Source organism: Natrix helvetica (assembly GCF_964273705.1).
Source record: "Natrix helvetica genome assembly, chromosome: 2".
Classification (NCBI taxonomy): domain Eukaryota; kingdom Metazoa; phylum Chordata; class Lepidosauria; order Squamata; family Natricidae; genus Natrix; species Natrix helvetica.
In genome coordinates this window covers 230,244,951-230,266,722 of record NC_138552.1, presented here as the reverse complement: position 1 = coordinate 230,266,722, position 21,772 = coordinate 230,244,951, and the positions used below count along the sequence as shown (strand labels likewise).

At 40.8% G+C, this 21,772-nt stretch overlaps 1 protein-coding gene across 1 annotated transcript in view; it reads right to left on the bottom strand.

Annotated features, from left to right (window-relative positions):
- CAPN11 (calpain 11) overlaps positions 1 to 20,946 on the bottom strand; it is a 50,931-nt gene extending 29,985 nt beyond the window's left edge. Inside the window, exons 1-3 of the mRNA XM_081941557.1 lie at positions 20,788 to 20,946; positions 2,152 to 2,442; positions 8 to 77 (exon numbers count right to left, since the gene is read on the bottom strand). Of these exons, the coding sequence (XP_081797683.1) occupies positions 8 to 77; positions 2,152 to 2,397 (316 nt within the window). The 5' untranslated portion in view covers positions 2,398 to 2,442; positions 20,788 to 20,946. The remainder of the gene's footprint in view (positions 1 to 7; positions 78 to 2,151; positions 2,443 to 20,787) is intronic.
- Positions 20,947 to 21,772: the final 826 nt, after the last annotated feature.

Genomic DNA, 21,772 nt, shown 5'->3' with positions numbered 1-21,772 from the left:
TACTCACCCAAAGCCCCCTGGCAAATATCTGTCCTTGTTGCGCCTCCAACAATAAACTGAGGGTCATCTACAATTTCCTGTCAAAAGATATATTATGAAGGAGGTTTCCTCATTGTTCCCATACAAACACACGTGAAAACATGAAATACAATATGCATACAATGTGACTAAAGAAAAAATAGGTAAATGGATTTCTGAGCAAGACTAAAGTTACTCGCTATCCATTCTCCTCTAGGTTCCTGTATTGCTTTTTCTAGCCAACAATAAGTCCGACCTTATAAGACCCACTAATTCTTTTGTACGTTTACAAATGCATGTTCTCCTTTTCTTCTATTATGAGACTCAGCATAATACTTTATTTAATCAAACAGGTCTATTGTCTTTTATAACCAGTAGAACTCTCACCCACTAAGATCCTGTAACCACCTTCCTTACATGGCATTGTGTGACTTTGTGAGCTTATTCCAAAGCTCTGCAAACACTCTCTGCTTTACAGGGAATGGTGATTATATATACATTGATGATTCAATTTATACAGAATCACCAATTGATGATTCTGTGGTCCCATAGTTGGTAGACATCTACAGTATAAAGACACTATTAGGAGTTGTGCTAAAGTTTCTCTAAGAAGATCACTTCAAACATGACCATGTTTTCAGGTAGGTTGCGAGCAGCGCGCAAAGTCCAGCAGAGGCAGGAAGGTTCTCGTCATTCCCCAGTCGCTTTCGAGGACTGTGGAGCGCGAGCCGGCGGAGCACGCTCAGGAAGGCGGGGAATGGGATCACGTGTGCTGGAGGCTGAGGCAGCCTGAGCCTCCAGCACATGTGGTCCCATTCCCCGCCTTCCTGATGACGTCACCAGCCTCACCAGCCATAAACCTTACCGCACGTCACTGGTCTTTAATATAACTTTATTTTTGCAACCAAACTGTTATATCCTGCATCACTAATCATGACTTTGCCACGCATAGCCTTGTAACATTTTCCTATATTAGGAGCATAAATGGCTGTGTTTATTCAAGACTATTTCTCCATCCTGTATTTGTAAACCAAAACGTAGAGGCCTGAGAAAACTAATGCCCATGATAATGAGCCCAACAGTATTCCCTATATATTGAAAATGATGCAATTTCCTGTTTAAATATTTACAGTATTTGATTGCTGTGCAACATGCAATTTCCTATGCATATCTAAATAAAAATGAATTCTAATCCATGTGTTATGAGTTGTATCAATGAATCTTTGCCCTACATATTTATCTTAATCTGTATTATAAGATTAATTTCATATCTTGTAATTTTCTAAGAGAATTAAATAAGCTATTTTTTTAAAAAAACTTCACCTTGTTCCATATTTAACAATTGTTTTTGTATCTGCTCAAACAATTATATTGCTTTAGTAATGCTTAAATAATCTGCGTGACAGATGGAAGGGGAAAGGGGAAAGAAAGTTATAACAGAACTGAGATTTGAAGTAATCAGCTTGCATTTCATAGTTTAGTCATGCTATGTATGAAGTTTACAAAATAACATCTGTTAAATTATAGACCTGGGATAATCTACAAATATGTAGCCACGAAGTTTTATGGCTTAATACAATATAGTATACTAACCAGGCCATCTGTGGAATACTTAACATTGCATAGTTGTTTGAGTCAAGACTTAATACAATACATTAATCCAGTTATTGAATAGTGTTGTAATCAGTCCTGGAGTTGGCTCCTGTCCATACTTCATAAACTGCACAGATGTTTTGAAATTAGGAACAGGAAATACTACTAATAAGAACACAGATAGAGACCATAAAAATAACTAAAGTAAAGCCTTGATTTAGTGGTTTATTTAAGATATTCTTGTTAAATTTTAACTCCTAAGTGTCCTTTAAATCCAAACATATATCATTTACTGCTATCTATCTTTAATGCTTAGTCCAAATTACTTCGGATGTAATTAATTTGTCAGTTAGTTTGAGATGCTGTCCAGACAAAGATGTTGCATCTGAAGTCTACTAAAATGGATCTGTTAAAATAAGGTTTTGGCAAATATATTAGAGTTTGTTCAGTAAGCCACAATGAAATCTACTATATTTGAATGCAGACCACGATATCAACTCCTCACATTACTAAAGCTTTCTTCAGCACACAGATACTCACTGATGGGCGCTTCCAGCGCACCCCACGGGTCTTGCCAGAATTAGGGCCCAGTTCCTTGAAGCCAAGGACTGAGGGAACAGCAGGAAATAGGGGGTCTTCAAATAATGTTCCACTCTCCAAACATTCTTGCTTCAGGGTATCATAATCTTGACCAAGGTACTTCACAGAATTCTGGTGATCACCCACACCCTCAGCTCGCAGACGGTCTCTTTCCAGCTTGGCAGCAATTCCTCCAAAAGAAATCATGATACACCCTGCTTGACAGGGACAACTGGTGCCTCAGCAGTTCTCCTAGAACCCAAAATAAGGACATGAGAGTTAGACCTTAGATCAAAAAAACAAATCTGCATTTATGGGAAAGGGTATTCCTGGAGATTTCTGCCCAACACAAGAAGAAAACTGGGAAATATTAACCTAGCTTCACCTAAGAAATCTAGAAAGGTGGTATGCTGCTTTAAATTTAGGGACCAGTTATCGTGAACTTAATTCAAATTCTAATTTGTAACCAACAGTCACTGCAAGGTCCTCACCATTCTCTTTTTATCTAAGCATGACATCAAACTAGACAAATGATGTTGCTTGAGATTAAGCCGTGATAGAGGCTAGAACTTGGAAAATGTTTCTTCAAAATTACACATCCAATTCTGACTAGCCTCATCTTTCCATAAAATTACTATATGTATATTAGGTCTGACTTTATGTTTCTTTTTATGGAGTCCCTGTGGATTTTACTCTGCTAATTGCTGGAGACTCTAGGGGGCAGTGTGCTCATCTCCATTTCAAGGCCATTGAGCCAGTATTACCTGAAGACATTTCATGCGACTGCATGGCCAGCATGATGTCACAGAATTCTGTTACCTTCACATCACTGGTCTCGATCATGTCACATGACATATTGTGACAAATTGCAACAGTTTTTGCCTTTGTGGAGCCGGGGTGGGCGTGGTCTGCACATGACACATCTAGCCCATGGGCTGCCAGTTTGACAGGCCTGCTTCACACTGAAGTGACATCTATTTATCTACTTGCATTTGTATGCTTTCAAACTGCTAGGTCGGGAGCTGGGGTAAGGATGGGTGCTCACCCTGTTGTGTGGAGCTTGGGTCTCGAACCTGGGCTGCCAGCTTTCCAGCCAACAAACCCAGCATCTTAACTGCTGAGCCACCGTGCTACCTGTGTTTTCTATGACCTGCAAGATATTCTTGTTAGCAATTTAGCATCTATTCTTTGTAGCAGCATTGATATTGAATGAGAAGATTCTATCAGAAGGTTCCCTGCAAACTGTTCTGGTTCAATAGAAATGGCAACCAAAAACATGATATGTAGCAGCTGCCAAAAAAGCCAACACAGTTCTAGGCTGCATCAACAGAGGGATAGAATCAAGATCACATGAAGTGTTAATACCACTTTATAATGCCTTGGTAAGGCCACACTTGGAATACTGCATTCAGTTTTGGTTGCCACGATGTAGAAAAGATGTGGAGATTCTAGAAAGAGTGCAGGGAAGAGCAACAAAGATGATTAGGGGACTGGAGACTAAAACATATGAAGAACGGTTGCAGGAACTGGGTATGTCTAGTTTAATGAAAAGAAGGACTAGGGGAGACATGATAGCAGCGTTCCAATATCTCAAGGGTTTCCACAAAGAAGAGGGAGTCAAACTATTATCCAAAGCACCTGAAGGTAGAACAAGAAGCAATGGGTGGAAACTAATCAAGGAGAGAAGCAACTTAGAACTGAGGAAAAATTTCCTGACAGTTAGAACAATTAATCAGTGGAACAGCTTGCCTCCAGAAGTTGTGAATACCCCAACACTGGGAGTTTTTAAGAAGATGCTGGATAACCATTTGTCTGAAGTGGTGTAAGGTTTCCTGCCTAGGCAGGGGGTTGGACTAGAAGACCTCCAAGGTCCCTTCCAACTCTGCTATTGTATTGTATTGTATTGATATCCAAGGATAACAAATTTGAAATAGTCAACTGGTGCCTCTAATATCTGGTTTCCTACCAAACTTTTAGTATATTACATAGAATACATAGATTTTAATGTGTTATAATTATAATGCAATGTCTGATGTAGTAGATAGGTAGGGTAGAAGTTAGGATGATTCACAAGGATATAAAATTGGTTTATTCTATAATTACTTTACTCCGCTGTATGTCTTTATTACAAAGGCATGTCTTTATTGTCTTTGTCTTCCTATTTCACTCTAAGGATTTAAATCTGGATTTTACAAGCCAACTGCTCTCTTTTGGACTGTTGTCCTATAGTAGTACAACAGGTAATTACCATTTACGCTATGGAATTTACAGATATCAGGCTAAATTGTATTATGAGTAAAGCACTAGGTTTGGCCAAATATGTTGTGTGAATCCAGGCAATTATAACTTTTTTAAAAAGCAAAATACTGTTGCACAAATCACATTTGTTGTAATACTCCATAAGCTCAGTTTAGAGACATCCTGGCCAAATTCATATTGTATAAATATTAAAAAGAACATTGATCTATTTCTGTGCAGCCTAAAGTTAGAGAAAGAAGAGAAGCCAAGCCTCTGTTAGGAACCTCTGGCAGAATTAAACAATTTCTAACAAAGGATATCAACCATTTGGCAGAGTATGAAAAACTATGTTGCACTTTACTAAAAAATCTGAAACTTTAAAATAATATTTTGAAATAAGCAAGTAGACTTAGGGCTGTGGATCTCAACCTTCCTAATGCTGCGACCCTTTAATACAGCTCCTCATGTTGTGGTGGCCTCCAACCATAAAATTTTCATTGCTACTTCATAACTTATCATCCAAGAAGCTTCTTCAGCTCTGACAGGATAGTGGGGAATGGAAGGATTTCAGTCTCCAAGGAATATATATATATCCTTCTACTCCCCACTGTCCTGTCAGAGCTGAAGAAGCTTCTTGGATGAGAAGCCAAACGTCTTCAAAGGAAAAACAAAGTCCAGTTGACTCCAGAAAAAGCACCTTTGGGACATAAACCTTTGGGACATAAACTGATTAGCTCAGGGAACCCGTGTCCCCATGGACTCTGGAATCTCCAACATCTAAAGCGACCTCCCCCCGCCCCCGACACCTGTATAACTGCGGAGGTTATTTATCGCAGCGACCATGGCTGTTTTCTTCCTCCTCTTTCCCCATCCCCCAGGCCATCACACCGGTCGCCCTCCCCTCTCGCACAGCCAGCCCATCAGTTTCTGCCTCAAGGAGGCTGACTTTTCCCCTCTGGCTAGCGGCAGGTCACCAGCGTTTGTTGTCAAAACTGCAAGCGGTCTGCTCCGTAGGCAGCGGCTGCCTGCCCCCACAACCACCCTGGGCCACCTTTACATGCCCTCACTCAAAACCCGGCTTCCCACCTGGGCTCAAAACTCCGACATACATTTCCTAATAAGGTTTCGCAGGTATTGGCCAGCCCGCATTTTCGAAAGGGCAAACCGGGGGGAGAATTAACAAGGGACCCCGGTTGGTTTTTGTGTGTGTGTGTGAAAGTGTTGCTGAGAAAACTTCACAAGAAAAGAGAGCTTGAAATCCGGCGGGAGTTTCTAGCTCGCTTATTACACCTAGCAGCCGCCGGAGAGATCGCGGTGAGTCTCTCCTCCCTCCCTGCTCCTTTCTCCCAGCTTAAGGTGCTGGGCTTTCTACTCTCGATTTACCTCCTGTGGCTAATTTGTCCTCAATGCCTCAGGAAGAGACAGTGGGAGTTGGAAAAAGATTAAACCTGCAGGAACAGCGCCGGGTTCCTAAAAGCCATGTGGCTCCTTCCACATTGCCAACTGCATTTGTGTGTTCAGTATGCCTCTTCCTCATGAGGTCTGCTTAATCCTCTAGGCCAGTGGGTTTCTAGGCCAGTGGGTTTCTAGGCCAGTGGGTCTCAACCTTCCCAATGCCGCGACCCTTTAATACCATTCCTCATGTTGTGGTGACCCCCAACCATAAAATTATTTTATGTTTTCCGTATTTTTTTGAAAATATGTCTTTTCCGATGGTCTTAGGCGACCCCTGTGAAAGGGTCGTTCAACCCCCAAAGGGGTCGCGACCCACAGATTGAGAATCGCTGCTTCAGGGAGTTAATTTCAGTGAAAAAAAATATATTTGGAAGGGAGAATGAGACTCCTCATTTCACTGAATTTGCTATATTTTATCTTTTTTTGTTTTATTTATTTTATTGTAATTTCTTTATTACAATATTTATTGTGAGTCATCCAAAGTCATTAAAAGTCCTGTGGCCTTAAAATGTTGGCAATGCAATCACGAATCAGGCACGTACTACCATATGTGGTAGTCATGTAAAAAAGCAAAGTAATATTGGCAGAAAATTCAAATATGGCTGACAGAGTTAACTGGAGGGGAAATAGAATTTAAACCAGAATTATTCCTTCTGCGAATTATAAATGAGAAATATAGCGAAGGAGTAACCTACTTAATAATACATATTATAACAGCAGCAAGAATGGCCTTTGCCCAAAACTGGAAAAACAGAAATTCCACTAGAAGAGGAAGTGATTAGGAAAATTCTGACTTGCGCTGAAATGGATAGATTGATGTAGGAATTGAAGAATAAAGGTGAAACAGAATACTACAAGACCTGGAATAAATTTTATCGATGTTTGGAACAGAAAAGAGGGACCTAAAATAAGAAATGATTAGTATTTATAGAATGGAAAATTAGAATTATGTATGTAATTATAACAGACTGAAAGTGGATAAGATAAACTTGAAAGCAATATAGATAGAAGTAAGATGTCTTTATATTTGTAAATACTGAATAGACCAGTGACGTGCGGTGAGGTTTATGGCTGGTGAGGCTGGTGATGTCATCAGCGCAAGCCGCGGTCCTCTTCATGTTGACTCAGGAAGGCGGGGAATGGGACCACGTGTGCAGGAGGCTGAGGCAGCTTCACCCTCCTGCACATGTGGTCCCATTCCCCTCCTTCCTGACTCCTGAGTCAACATGAAGGGGACTGCGGCTCGTGCTCTGTGGTCCCGCGGCTTGCGCTCCGCGGTCCCCTTCGTGTTGACTCAGGAAGGCGGAGAATGGGACCACATGCGCAGGAGGCAGGCTGAGGCTAGAGGAGCCTCCTGCACACGTGGTCCCATTCCCGGACCATGTGTGCAGAAGGCTCCTCAGCATCTTTTCCCTTTTCCCTTTTATTTTATTTTCATTATGAGAGCGGTGAGGCTCTGCCTCCCCTGCCTCCCCTGACCGCACGTCCCTGGAATAGACCAAATGTAAATAAGCAAGGTTTTTATGATATCTCTCTTATATTTTAGTATGTGTGGCAAAGACAAAGCCAGGACAGTTGCACTGTGTCCAATGTTTTATTGTGTGTTTAATAAAAATTCTTTTAAAAAAAGTCAGGTGGCCTACATGTTTAATAAATTAGCAACATCACCATACATGATGGGGTTTTCTTGTAGAAATTGAAGAGACTGCATCCTAGAGCAGGATGGGTAACATGCTATCTTCCAGATATGGATTGCAATGCCTATCATTCATTAGTCTTGAATATATTGGCTTAAGTTGACAGGTCCTGAGAATTAGCAGTATCTGGAAAGACAGCTGGGATGTACAAATTACTTTAGATGAAGAAACCTAGACTTAACCTCTAAAACCCTAAACCAGAGTGGAATTGCAACTATTTAAATCTATACACAGAGACCGGGTTTAGCTTCCTCAAAAACAAATGTAAGCAAAGGATCTTCTAACAATGAAATCTGCTCTTGGAGATTTTAAGACTTTTTCCATTGCAAACCAAGAGCCAACCACAATCTCTATAGAGCATTGTTTCTCAATCTCAGAAAAAACTCATTTCCTGGAATCAAATAATGTAAGAATTAGAAGCGACTGGTGAAACCTATTCCTATTTCTACAGAAACTCATCCAGCCTCTGTTTAAGTACCTCCAGCAAAAGGAAGTCCCTCATCCCCTGAGACAGTCTATGCCAGGGGTGTCAAACTGGATTTCTTTGAGGGCCGGATCAGCACTGTAGTTGTATTCTGTGGGCTGGCCAGTGCCCCGCCACTGGGGGGGAGATACGGGACAGATGGCAGATGGGATGGACACTTCCTGAAGCATTCTGCCGGCCAAAACGGGGCATGGGGCACACCGCTGCCCCACATCCCATTTTTTGGCCTGGATGGCCTTCTGCAATATCAAAATGAGGTGTGGGGGGCTATGAATGGCACCTCTGCAGCCTGTTTTCAATCTGAACGGCCACCTGCAGCATTCTGCCAGCCAAAACACGGCATGGGGTGGCAGCGTGCGGGGGGGGGTCCCGTGTCCAGGCTGAAAAAGGGGTAGGGTCATGCCCCATTTTTGCTAGCAGAGGCACTATGGGCTGGTATTCCCAGGCTGGCCCTGCAGGCCAGATCTAAGCACCCTATAGGCCAGATCTGGCCCATGGGCCATATGTTTGCCACCAGGGGTCTAGGTCCTTCTATGAGACATTATTTCACAGATGAGACCTAGAACATGCCAACCCTGCTAGAACTGGTAGGATGGGGAATAATACCCAATATTATGTTTAGTTTGGAGAAGAGAGGTTGAATCTGTTGGATTTCGTCTTGTTTGGTTTTGCTCAATGTTCCAGCAACTATTTCCAACTTACTCAGTCTTTCTTCTATCTATGACTCACTAGTAGGGTGGGGTAAAGTGGAATCCCCATTCATCAGCACTCAGGCAAGTACTTCCTGCTTTATAAAGTTTCATTATTCTATATATAAGTTGACTGCAAACAGAAAGCAAAGTAGAATAATTCTGATATGAACTGTATTAATCACACTTGTATTTCTTTCAAAAAAGAAAGACCTTGCTTTAGCTACAAAAGGATAGTATGGTGGAAATCCACTAGATGACACTAGTTTGTCTCCTTTAATCGCAGTCTAAGGATTGCCTGCTTTGTGCAGCCCCGAGGCAGCCACTGCATAAAGAAAGAGGTTATGATGAGTAGGATGCTTTTGCACCTGATTTTTTTCTAACTTTTTCCTGACTTATTGACTAGTAGGTGGCAGAAGGTGGACTCATCTTTCTTGGCTATCATCCAGTAATGTAGTTGTTTAGATTTGTGCAAACAACATGCAGCCTCTGGATTAAATGTTGAAGAACTGGAGTTTGTCAAATTGCAGAATGCAGCTCTGATCATTCAAATTGACAAGAGAAGAGGGGAAAAACAGCTGCATGTTGATGCTATATTTCTGCCAAGATACCTTCCACAAGGGAGTGGATTTTTTTTTTTACAAGGACATTTGTGTGAGGACAGGAAGTGAGCAGGCAGGCTTCTCAACACTTCCAGCATTACTGGGAAGAAATTCTCTGCTGTCCAGGCCACAGATTATCATCCTAACTCACTCATTGCTCACACTGCACAGTTGCTTTTTAGGCATTTCTGTTCAAACACAAACATTTTTTCTCTTCAGGCATTATTACTAAATAAGGGCTCACCCGCAGAGGCTTATTATCATAGCAGAAAGATGCCCCCATTGTTTGCTGAAAACATGTCCTCACAATGGAGCATCTATTCCATGAGCATCCATTATGAGAGCAGGCTGACCAAGAAATTCTGGCATGAGTTGTTTTCCTTGGAAAAAGGAAGAAGAGATCCCCATCCACTCTGTAGTATGTGAAAGAGGAGTTAGCCGGGCTGGGTCTCTGTTGGTTGTGCACTTATTATTTGAACTGCAAGGGAGACCACTTCTTAATTAGTTACAGGTAATCTTCACTTATCACACTTGGAACTAGGAACATTGTTGCTAAGTGATGCAGTCATTAATTGAAACATCACACATGACTGATGTCAGTTCTTCTGCAGTTGTTAAGCGAATCACCATGGTTCCTTAAATGTGACAGCATAGTACCACAACTGGCAACTTTCTGCCAGCTTTCCCACTGACTTGGCTGTGAAGGTCACAAATAGCAATTGCTTGACTGCAGAATATAGCAATCATTGTAAAAGCATCCCCGCTGCCAAGTGCACAAATCATGATTGCAGGACTGGGGAAATGTGATGGCCACAACTTTGAGGACAATTTGTAAGTCTGTATTTTCAATGCCATTGTGAATTTGGTCACTGAATGAGTAGTCAGTAAAGAAGAAGTGCCCGTATTTGTGGGCTGGTCATCCAGATTAACAAGCCTCTCCCCAATTTAATGCACATAATTGAAAAGATGAGAGAATAAGAGTTTGCAGCCCCAAAATTTCCATGATCAAAATGAAAAGCCCACCCCTGATCTTCTAGCCCCATCATGGCGAACCTATGGCATGCAAACCATTGCCCTGTCAGCTCCAGCATGCATGCGCACACTGGCCAGCTGATTTTCGGCCTTGATTTTCGGCTGTTTTTCACCGTCCGGATGCTTTCCTGAACCGTCCAAAGTGCAAACCAGAAGTTCGGGAAATGACTTCCAGTTTGTGCGTTGGGCTGTTTTTCGCCCTCCGAAGGCTTCAGGGAAGCCTCCTAAAGCCTCTGGACGGAGAAAAATGGCCGAATGCACAAACCGGAAGTCCATTCCTGAACTTCTGGTTTCCATGTTGGGCCATTTTATGCCCTTCCCAGGCTCGTAGAAAGCCTCTGGAGCCTGGGGAGGGCGAAAAACGGACCTTCCGGGCCCATCGGGGGTCAGAAAATGGGCCATTTCTGGCCTCCGGAGAGCCTCTAGGGGACGGGGGAGGCTGTTTTTGCCTTCCCCAGTCTCCTAGAAAGCCATGCGCGCATGTGTGCAGCAGCGGGGGTGTGTGTCATGCATGCATGTGCAGGGAGCACAGCATGGGGGGCATTAAATTATGGGGGTAGGCACGCGAGTGCGCGCAATAGCGCACATGCTTTTGGCACCTGAGGCGAAAAAGGTTCGCCATCGCTCAAGCCCCTCAAGACCAATAAACAAAAGTATAACTATAATCCAATAACGATGCAGAAGAAAAACAAAACAATGCCTTTGTGGTTTTCATTTGTCTTGTTTCTCATGTTTTAAATAATTTCTAAACCACCCAGAGTTGCTGGGAGTCAGGTGCCATAAAATTATTAATTGTAATAGGCATGTTGTGATACAATGACATAGTTGTGAGACTTTATGTGCTCCGAAAAACATGAAAGCTATGCCAGCGGTTCAACCATACTGGACAGATCTCCTCAGATGAGCCAGACAAAGATTGCCTCTTCCATAAAACAATATCGTAGGATCTAATTTGCAGAAACCTGTACCACATATTGGTATCCTTCAAGCTGACAATCTTAAGCACGCTGAAGTCAAGAGGGTTAGAAGTAAACATATCACGAGAGCAAAAAAGTCCAAGTTCAGTGAAGAAATTACCATCAAACTAATTAACCCCAGGGCAATTCCAGTACAGATGTTTAAATTAAACACCTCAAAGCAAAAAAGCAGAATTAGAAAGGAAAACGATCATAACAAATAAAATTAAAAAGAAAAAGCCTGGAAAAACCTGGTGGTAGTGTGTATACATACACCCACCCTCACGTAATCTTAGAGAGAAATACAAATATTGTAATTACCCCTGTTCAAACTTTTTACTGAAGAAGATATCTGTATAAACAAAAAAAATCTATTAGGAAAAACATAATAATTGTGGTTAAGACACAATGATTAGCTTTGACTAAGCTTTTCTTTAAATGTACATTTTTTCAAAACACTGTGCTCCTTTAAGAAACAAACCTCTTCCTTCCTATAATCCAAACTACAATTAGGGAAAGTTAGTCCATTGTAACTTGGCCACTCTACACAATTTCTTTTCTACCTCTTTTCCAACTTAATTACTGAATATTGACTTGGGTGCATAATACTCTTTTCCTGGCTTTATAATGCTGATAAAGAGACACTCCCACGTATATTGCTGATGGTAATTATAAGCATATGATAACGTATCAATCACAGATACCTGATGTGAGCACAAGCTTATTCTGGATCTCACAATTCAGATGTTTGTAACTCCAGTGGCAAAGCAATAGAGTTATAACTCTTTATATAATTATACCAATATAATATGTTTTGTGTAATACCTTGTAAGATAATATGCTAACATGGCTAGTAGCTTTCTTTATTGGGCATATCAAGCTATGTCCTGCGTACTCTGCTAGGTGAAAGTGATGGCAAACATTAGGACTTGTAAGTCAGTAGTCATACAAGAGCTCGTTGGTAGAAATATTTTGGGCAGTTGTATCACTGGTCATTTAGGTGGGAAAGAGCTTGATGGCTCCAGTAGCTCTGAAAGCAAAACTGATAAGAACAAAAACTTCCTAGTATGGCAGTCCTCGGCTTATGACCAAAATTGAGCCCAATTCTGTTGCTAAGCGAGACATTTGTAAAGTGAATTTTGTCCCATTTTACAATATTTCTTGCCCCGGTTGTTAAGCAAATCTCCAGAGATGTTAAGTTAGTAACATTGCTGTTAAGTAAATCTAGCTTCCCCGCTGACTTTGCTTGTTAGAAAGTCGCAAAAGGTGATCACGTGGCCCCAGGACAGTGTGACTGTCATAAATATGAACCATATTTTGATCACGTGACCATGCGGATGCTGCACCAGTTATAAGTGTGAAAATGGCCATAAGTCAGTGCTGTTGTAACTTTGAACAGTCAGTAGATCAGTGTTTCTCAACCTTGGCAACTTGAAGATGTCTGGACTTCAACTCCCAGAATTCCCTTCTGGGAGTTGAAGTCCAGACATCTTCAAGTTGCCAAGGTTGAGAAACACTGCACTAGATGAACTGTTGTAAGTCCAGGACTACCTGTTAATATCACCTTTGTGAGTAAAGTTGAAAGTGAAGCGAAGATATACTTTACTGTTAAGTATACCTTTGGTCTTGTCATTCATTAGTTGTATAGGTTAACTATTGGGTGACCAGCCTATTGGTTGGGTGTGAGCAGAAGGCAATCCTCTAGTTAATGGGAAACCATAGACCATAAGCATTAGGAAATATGCTTATGTCTATTAACTGTACAGATGCAAATGAAGATCGTTCTCATGGAAATTCTTTTCTAAGTTTGTCACTACCTTGATAAGCTTGGTTAATTTTGTTTTCTTTAGCTCAAGAACAGATGCAGATGGAGAAGATGCCAGAGAAGTATAAATATTAAGCTGAGGAAGGTAATGACAAACTTAGAAAAGATGATGAAAAATAGGGAGAAATTTTATGACAACAAATAACCAGAGAAACAGCAGGGGAATTAGGATGGCCATCTTCAAACCACATATTTAGAGATGTCAAGGGCATCAGGACTCTTATAACCCAACATTCATTCCTAGATCAAATATAAGAGTGATTGCTCCCTTGAGGTGATAAACAGCAAGCAAACATGCATACATTGAGCCCGGAGCCCATGGACTAGCTAGAATAAAGGATTATGATAAACAGGATTGTGAGATGACAGAGATTAGTAGAATGTCCTTTGAAGAACTAAGAGATGTTACTAAGGATAGGAGTGCTGGCAAATTATTTGTCCATGCAGTTACAAGGAACCCAACTCAATGTCTCCTAACAAGAAGAGATGAAAGAGGTATTAACTGTTTTGCCTATTTTAATAGTGAGTATTAGAATGGATTTTTGCCCCTTGAAATTTTGGTTTTCATAAAGATTTGTATTTTTTTCCCAATGGCTTTGTCTCTGACAGAACTGCAAAATTTCTGCATCATCATGTAATTGTTGATAAACAAGAATACCATTTCTTTTCCCCAGGTTAGCTAAATCTATATGCAAATAAGTCAGGGAGGCACATAATATTCATTCCGGAATAGTCATTCCTATACATCCCCATGATGGTTAATACCTGAAGCTTTCTGAGCCAGCTCCAAAGTGAGTAAGAAGGTGTGACATTAACGGGTGAATTTTCAATTCAATGGCACTATTGCACTATTTACATGTGAGTCCCTCTCTTCAAATCTTTAAAATTCAAGATCTGATTCTCAAAATGTCAGCATTTTTTTAAGGTCAGCATCTAACAGAGATCTCCTTAACCAAAATCTAAGACTGGATACTTCTTGTCTAACAGGATAATATAGTGAGAAATGCCAGTTAGATTGATACAGGGAAGATGGGGATATGGGCAGTATACTGTGTCCCAGGTTCCCACTATTTTCCGAGTCTAGCATCCATGGACTGCAAAATAACTTGCAGAATAATCATTGTGCTTCCCTAACTCTAAACTCTGGAGCTACCCTTTCAGCAAGTTTCATACAAACAGCTCTTCCATTAGCTTTATCCCCTTTATCACAACACCATCCCCTGAACTTGACACCATGCCAACTGGAGTCGTCAAAGCTTAGTCAGCTGCTAAACATTTGCAAATGATGTGCAAACAGCCATTTCCCTTTTTTCCAGCAACCTCTGGTCCATGCATTTTTGTAAAAGATTACTGCACACAAGTAGCAGGGTACTTTGCTTTTTCTCATTTCCATTTCCAACCACTTTCACTTGAGAAAGAAAATGGCACTTCTGTATGGCCAGCAGGGAGAAAAGGTCTTTTTGCAAGGTCTATTCTGCAATATTGGGACTATAGAGAAAAGGAAACAGGGAAGATAGGCTTCTGTGGATGACTTTGTAATTTGAAGATGGAAAGAATTAATTCGCTAAATCAAAGACAAGCATTTCATTACAATCAAACTTAGTATGTAAGTGTTGTTTTTCACATGTGTGTACATGCCCAATAGTTTTTTTATAAATCAACTAGTACTATGTACTTTATTTAACTGCGATGTCCAGATTCAAGGGAGTTTGATAGATATTCTTCCGAGCATCTTTTGAACCTTAAATAGATTTTATCATTGGAGTTCATTGGGAAGTTACATTTTTTAATATAAATTATAATATCAAATGAAAATAAAGATAGTAGGGAAATAGGGAGGGAAGAAAGAAAAGTGCATAAAGGAGAAAAAGAAAAAAACGACTTCCACGTTTTTTTTTCAGTGCAGTAGCATAAAAAATAAAGTTGTTGCATCTCCATAGTCACATGATCAAAATCTTGGCACTTTGCAACTGGGGTTTATGGCAGTTGCAATGTTTTGGGGCCATGTGATTGCTACTTGTAACTTTCCTAGCTGGCTTCTGACAAGTCAGTGGGGGAAGCCAGATTCACTTAACAGCATGAGTTATTTAACAACTGCAATGATTTGCTTAACAACTCTGACAGAAATGTCATAAAGTGGGGTGCAACTCACTTAGCAACTATCTTGGTTAGCAATGCAAATTTTGGGCTCAATTTTGGTCATAAACTGAGGATTACCTGTATACTGATTATTACTTGCATTACGGCCTTACAGTATTGTCTTAAGAGAATCTAGTTTGTACTATTTGTCACTTATGATACAGGTTCCGTAGCTCATAAGCAAACAACCCCTCACCAAGGCAACAAACTAAACAGTTTAGATAGGCCTACAACTTAAAAGTCACCTACAACTTAAAAGTCACATTTGTGCCAAAGAGTACTGATTATTTGATTACTTAGGGTTAACATCATTGGATAAGCTAAATTAAAACCTGGCTAGGTAAAATTCATCTGCCTGAGAAATATCTGTACAGCCCATATTCTTTGGAATACCTTACCACTTGGGATGAGGTTGGCCTTGATCTAGTAGCCCTTTGGAAGCCTTTAAAGATGTGGCTATTTTCAAAAAAATGGCATCAGACTCTGTGACACTTTGATAACTTACTGCTAATGGGCTTGACCCATGGTATTCTTTTATGCCTTTTTACTATATTCCCTTTTTTTGTTGCTATTTGTATCTGGTATTTTAAGTGGTGTTAGCTGCCCAGATTCACTATTGCAAGAGGATTGGCCCTACAAATAAAATAAAATCAATTAATCAGTCAGTCAGTCAATCAATCTATCAGTCAAATTCTTGGTCCTTCCCATTCCATCCATTTCTCCTCTAGCTGAATGTCTTGGGTGCTTCTGCTCCATTTTAAAGTCTTGCCATGGTTTGGATCCCTGTCAACCTTCAGAATTATTAGCAGGTATCTTCTATAGTGCAACACAAGTTATTGTTTTCTTTTTCTACAGCTGTTTTATAGCCAAAATGGTCTGGTAGAGGACTCTAACCACACTGGCTAGGCTTTCTGGCACTTGGTATATCAAGCATCTCTGGGAGGAAATAATCTCAATTTCTCTTCTGCCTATTATTACCATTCTTATTGCTTGTTGCTTGTATGTACACTGAGAACTGATGCTCGGAGACAAATTCCTTGTGTGTCCAATCATGCTTGGCTGATAAAGAATTCTATATGGGCCACTAGGGGTGGGTGGGGGAAGAAGCAATATGATAAGTGCAACAATCCATCTGCATAGTTTACTTTGAATATAGTGCTTCTGTTTTCTTGGCAAAGAAATTTGACTGGGAGATAGACGTTACAGATAGATTTTTCCCTGTTTGTAAGTCTAGAGTCTCCATCTCATTCTCATTAATGTTATTGCTTCACTTTAAATCTGGAAGTCATCCCAGAATCAGAACAGCAAACAGTTTAAATCAAGATTCACCTTGATCAGGAAACAAATGGCATTGAAATAACCATCCAACTCTACCATCAAACAGGTATGGCGTGGCTGCTTTATAATACAATACAATAGTAGAGTTGGAAGGGAGCTTGGAGGTCTTCTAGTCCAACCCCCTGCCTAGGTAGGAAACCCTACACCGTTTCAGACAAATGGCTATCCAACATCTTCTTAAAGACTTCCAGTGTTGGGGCATTCACAACTTCTGGAGGCAAGCTGTTCCACTGATTAATTGTTCTAACTGTCAGGAAATTTCCCCTCAGTTCTAAGTTGCTTCTCTCTTTGATTAGCTTCCACCCATTGCTTCTTGTTCTACCCTTAGGTGCCTTGGAGAATAGTTTGACTCCCTCTTCTTTGTGGCAACCCCTGAGATATTGGAACAATGCTATCATGTCTCCCCTAGTCCTTCTTTCTCTTAATACCCAGTTCCTGCAACCGTTCTTCATATGTTTTAGTCTCTAGTCCCCTAATCATCTTTGTTGCTCTTCTCTGCACTCTTTCTAGAGTCTACCATCTTATTCCAATCTATTCATTTCTTTCCAAGCTCCAGCTCAGAATGAGTCTTTTCAGCAAGGAAGTGATAAGTTACACACAGCAAATTTTGGCTAATAGGGGTTCTGAAGCTAGAGTTCACAGATTGATTTTTAGGGGTCTATGAACTTAAATGGGGAAAACATGCAACTTTACCTTTTAGCTGAAATTGGTTTTTCCTTCAATAATATATTTAAGCAACAAGATAATCTATAAACTTAGACTCTAAAAATTAAAAAAAACTTCGATATAGCTCATTGTCTAAGATCATTTTATCCTAGAAAATGTTATATGGTCTTACTAACGATTTCATGAATAAAGAACACACTACTATATTATCTATTTATTATTTTAAAATATTTTGATAACTTTATTAGAGCATAATTGGATTTTTAAAAATACAGTCTATCACTATATATTTATTTCATGCACTTAAGTGCAGTTCTCTGAGAAGGGTTCCATTGACCATCTCATCAGAATCTCAGAGGGTTTCATGGCACTCAAGATGAAAAAACCCCCAATTCTAGAATAATTTTTTAATAAATTTAAAAGAATTTCTGGATCAAGCATTTGACTAAAAACCCATCTTAAACAAACCAGGTAGAGGAGATAATACTGATAACTAAGTTAGTGATAGATATAAATCTGTCATTTTACGAAGAAAAGTGAGGTAGAAATGCAAATAATAATATTGACAATTCAGGGAGAGTTATGGAAGAACATATCCACTGCAACTTTCCTCCATTGTTATACGGCTTGCAATTCAACTCTACACAATTTCTTTCGTAGACCTTTGAAAAAGAAAAGGCCAAAATTCAGCAAAACTGAATACTTGTGAATTGCATCCAATCATCCCACCTTATGTACTAAGAGAAGAATGAATGTTCACCAGGAACAAAGGCATCTACCAATGAAAGAAATATAGTTACAAGCAAGCAACAGACTGTATCCATCAGGAAGATTTATAGTATACTTTATGGGAAGTGAAGATCTGCAATCCAGACCATAATGTTACACATGTATTATAGGCACTTCCATACAAGCACTCTGTGCCAACTCAGAAACTGTTCTATACCATTGAGATCACAGAGTTAGCTATTTCTGGGAGTTGAGCAGATTTATTTCTGACTAAATAAATGCTGTTTCAAATGAATGTTGGAAATATAAATGTAAAGAAGGGCCTTTTTATCATTTAGGGTGGACGTGTGGTAAAGCAAAGAAATATTGAAGTAGGATTCATATCTTAATACAGAAAATTCTTAAAGTGAATATAAAGAGAATACCAGACACTTTTCTTTTGGGTTTAATGGAAAAAGACCTGTAAAAAAAATTCGGAACTGATGTTATATATGTTGACAGCAGCAACACTACTTTATGCACAGAAATGGAAGGTCATCTCGATCTCCACAAAGGATGAACGGCTGCAAAAATTAATGGAGTTAGAAGAGATGACTAAATTGACTGTTTTGATCAAAGAAAAAAATACATTTATTTCTACTTGGAAACTGCTTCTGGATTTTGTGCTTGAGGTGGAAAAAATATGTGCTAGTCATTCCTGACTCTAGGGGGCAGTGCTCATCTCCATTTTAAAGCTGAAGAGCCAGCGCTGTCTGAAGATGACTCTGTGGTCATGTGGCCGGCATGACTAAATGCCGAAGGTGCATGGAACTCTGTTACCATCCCATCAAAAGTGGTTTCCTATTTTTCTTCTTGCATTTTTACATGCTTTCAAACTGCTAGGTTGGCAGAAGATGGGACAAGTAACAGGAGCTCACTCCGTTATGCGGCGCTAGGGATTTGAACCACTGAACTGCCGACCTTTCTGATCGACAAGCTCAGCGTCTTAGCCACCACGTTCCTTATGCTATATTATAAAGTAATAGAAATTGTTCACAAATTCCAGGCTGTTTCAAATCACTACAGAACTGGACTGTTAAAAAAAAAGGTTGCCATTCCATGTCAGGCAGCTATTTGCCTCATTTGCAGGAATCACTGCCTTACCACACCTTATGACTTGTTGGTGCCATGCTTTTGTAGGTTTTTTTTTGTTACCCATCATAGAAATTGCAGAAACCTTTTTGCAAATAGCCTAAAATGCAAAACATTAAGGAAATGGATGAGTGTTCTGTATGTATAAAAATTTATTTATTTATGAAATTTATTCACCACTCGTATCCAATGATTCTCGGCGACTTACAACATAAAAACATTGAAAACATTAAAGTAATAAATCATAAAAAAACACAAAGATAAAAAATGATTTTGTTCTGCTATGGATTGGAGATGAAAGAATATTGGTTGCTGTAAAGTCTAGAGCAGGCAAGTTAGACCACCAATTTTTGCTCTTTCTTGGCATTTTGAGTAAAATTGAAAGGATCCTTTGAAAGGGTGGAACACACAAGTGATAGTAACTAGTAAATTTTAATTTTGCACAGTTGCTAGCCTGAACCTCCCCTATCAACAAAGTGTCCATCTACAAGAGAGGAATCAATATAACATGAATAGACCCTAAATTCTACTGTATCCACACAAATGATTGCAGGGAAAAAAGTGTCCCAATAAATTAAGAAAACAAATCAGACAGGCTTACATGCAAAAACATATTTTTCCTACACTGGTATCCCCTGGATGAACTAGGCTTGTACCACTCTGGTTAAGAATTTGGAGATGCAGGTTCAGCATATACAGAAGAAGCCAAGTTGGAAATGGCAACATCAAACCATCAGTACAACAAAAAGGAATTTGAGGAGCCAGCATGAAAAGATGTTTCCCTCCTAGACCTTTCAAAAGAATCTTTCAAAACATCATCATCATCTACAATCAGATACAGATCCCAAGCTGGCCTCCCCATCCTTTTGCACTGCCAACCCAAGTTTTCATCACACAATCACTGCAGAGAGAAGAGCAGGCAAGAAGACACTGTCCGCATAGCTAAACTGAGCCGGCTGACTCTGAAGCAAATTTGAAATTAGGGGTGGTGTGGTTGGGACTGATATAACTTTAAGCAAAGCTTTCCATCTTAGAAAACTCAAGGCAACTAACGCCTCCTGCTTACTCCTGGTTAGGCCTTCCAGGAGTGTTACTCGTTAATTTGGCAACCACTCAGGTCAGCTTCCAGCTACACAGACTAAGAGTCACAGATAGTAATCCCGGTGGAAAGATCATCCTCACACCTACATAAAACACCGCGAGCGCACCTTTCACGAAAGGACTGATCGGAGCTGCATTACTCAATTCACCGTACAGTTCCAGAGTCTTAATTTAGGGCGGAAGGCGCGTCCGCAATCTCGGTCACCCGGCTATGAGACAGTAATAGGGTGACGATCTGCGGAGCGACCAACTCTGGCCAGCTCTCCCCATGGGGGGCTACCAAGATTGTCCTGCGGCCAGTCCTGGAGAAAAGCGGAAGCTTTTGCTGCTCAATCAGGGAAGGGCACTTGGCACAGCCAGTATCTCAAGGCCTTGCAGCAAAGGAAGAAAGAAAGAGCGGAGCCGAGAAACCGCTGGAGTCAGTAACTGCGCCCCCCCCATCCCCTCCAGCGCCCCGAATGAAACTAAGCCTTAATCGGATTGTGTGGAAGGGCCGTTCACTGGAATCTACTTACCGCCGGCTTCCGCAAGGCCACAATTCTGCTTCTCGGAACCCCTCCCTACGCCCAGCACATCGCCTCCGAATTTAAGCGCAGCAGCTGCCCTTCCAAGTTCCGGGCAACGAAGGTGGGGTTTAGCTGGCTGAATGTGCGGGCGGGTCCATTGGAGCTTGGGCTTCGGGGAGGGGGGAGGGGTATTTAAAGGCGCCGCTGCTGTGTCGGGATGCGAGAGTTCACGCGGGGTGCAGCAGCTCTTCTCTGCTGCAAAAAATTGGTGTTGGACAGTACGAGACGAGACGCCCCGGCTCCTTTCGCCATACAACCCGTAAATAGTCACATACCGATTGATCTTGGACCACATTCGTTGTAGGTGATAGAAGGGGTGGGGGCCGATGAAACGATGCTGCAAATATAGGGTTGGAGTCAACGTGGCCGAGGGGTTACGGTTGAGATCGGTAACCCTTCGTACGTAGATGGACAATGGATAAAGTTTGGATTTTATTTCCCCCTACCAAATCCATACCCACCCACCCCTTAGAGGAGGATGTCTTTGGGTCTCTTTAAGTATGGCAAGCCTGCTTTAGCACTTGCACTGCGACTGGCATACAGGTGTGTTTTCTGCTTCAGAATAGAGAGAATTCATCCTCCTGATCACCAGCAATAGTGGTGGGGAATCACAAAAGAAGGGGGCTGGGTTGTACATTGCCAGCTCTGATTCAGGGCAACCAAGGGTGGAACTGCGTCCAGTCCAATATATTCCTTCCTGGCAGGTGTACCACTCTCATTCAAAGGAGGACAAATAGACAGCCTACTCCCTTCTAGCCAAATGTTTCATTGTTTGCTTGCACATACACTCATTTTCCTTTGGGCGTGTCCATGGTGTGATATGAATACTTTTCAAAAGGCATTGATCCATGCAATGCTTAAATACTTCGGGCAGAAGCAATTTTGAAACTGAAAAGACGGCTATATCTTTTTTTAATTACTTTTTTTTTGATAC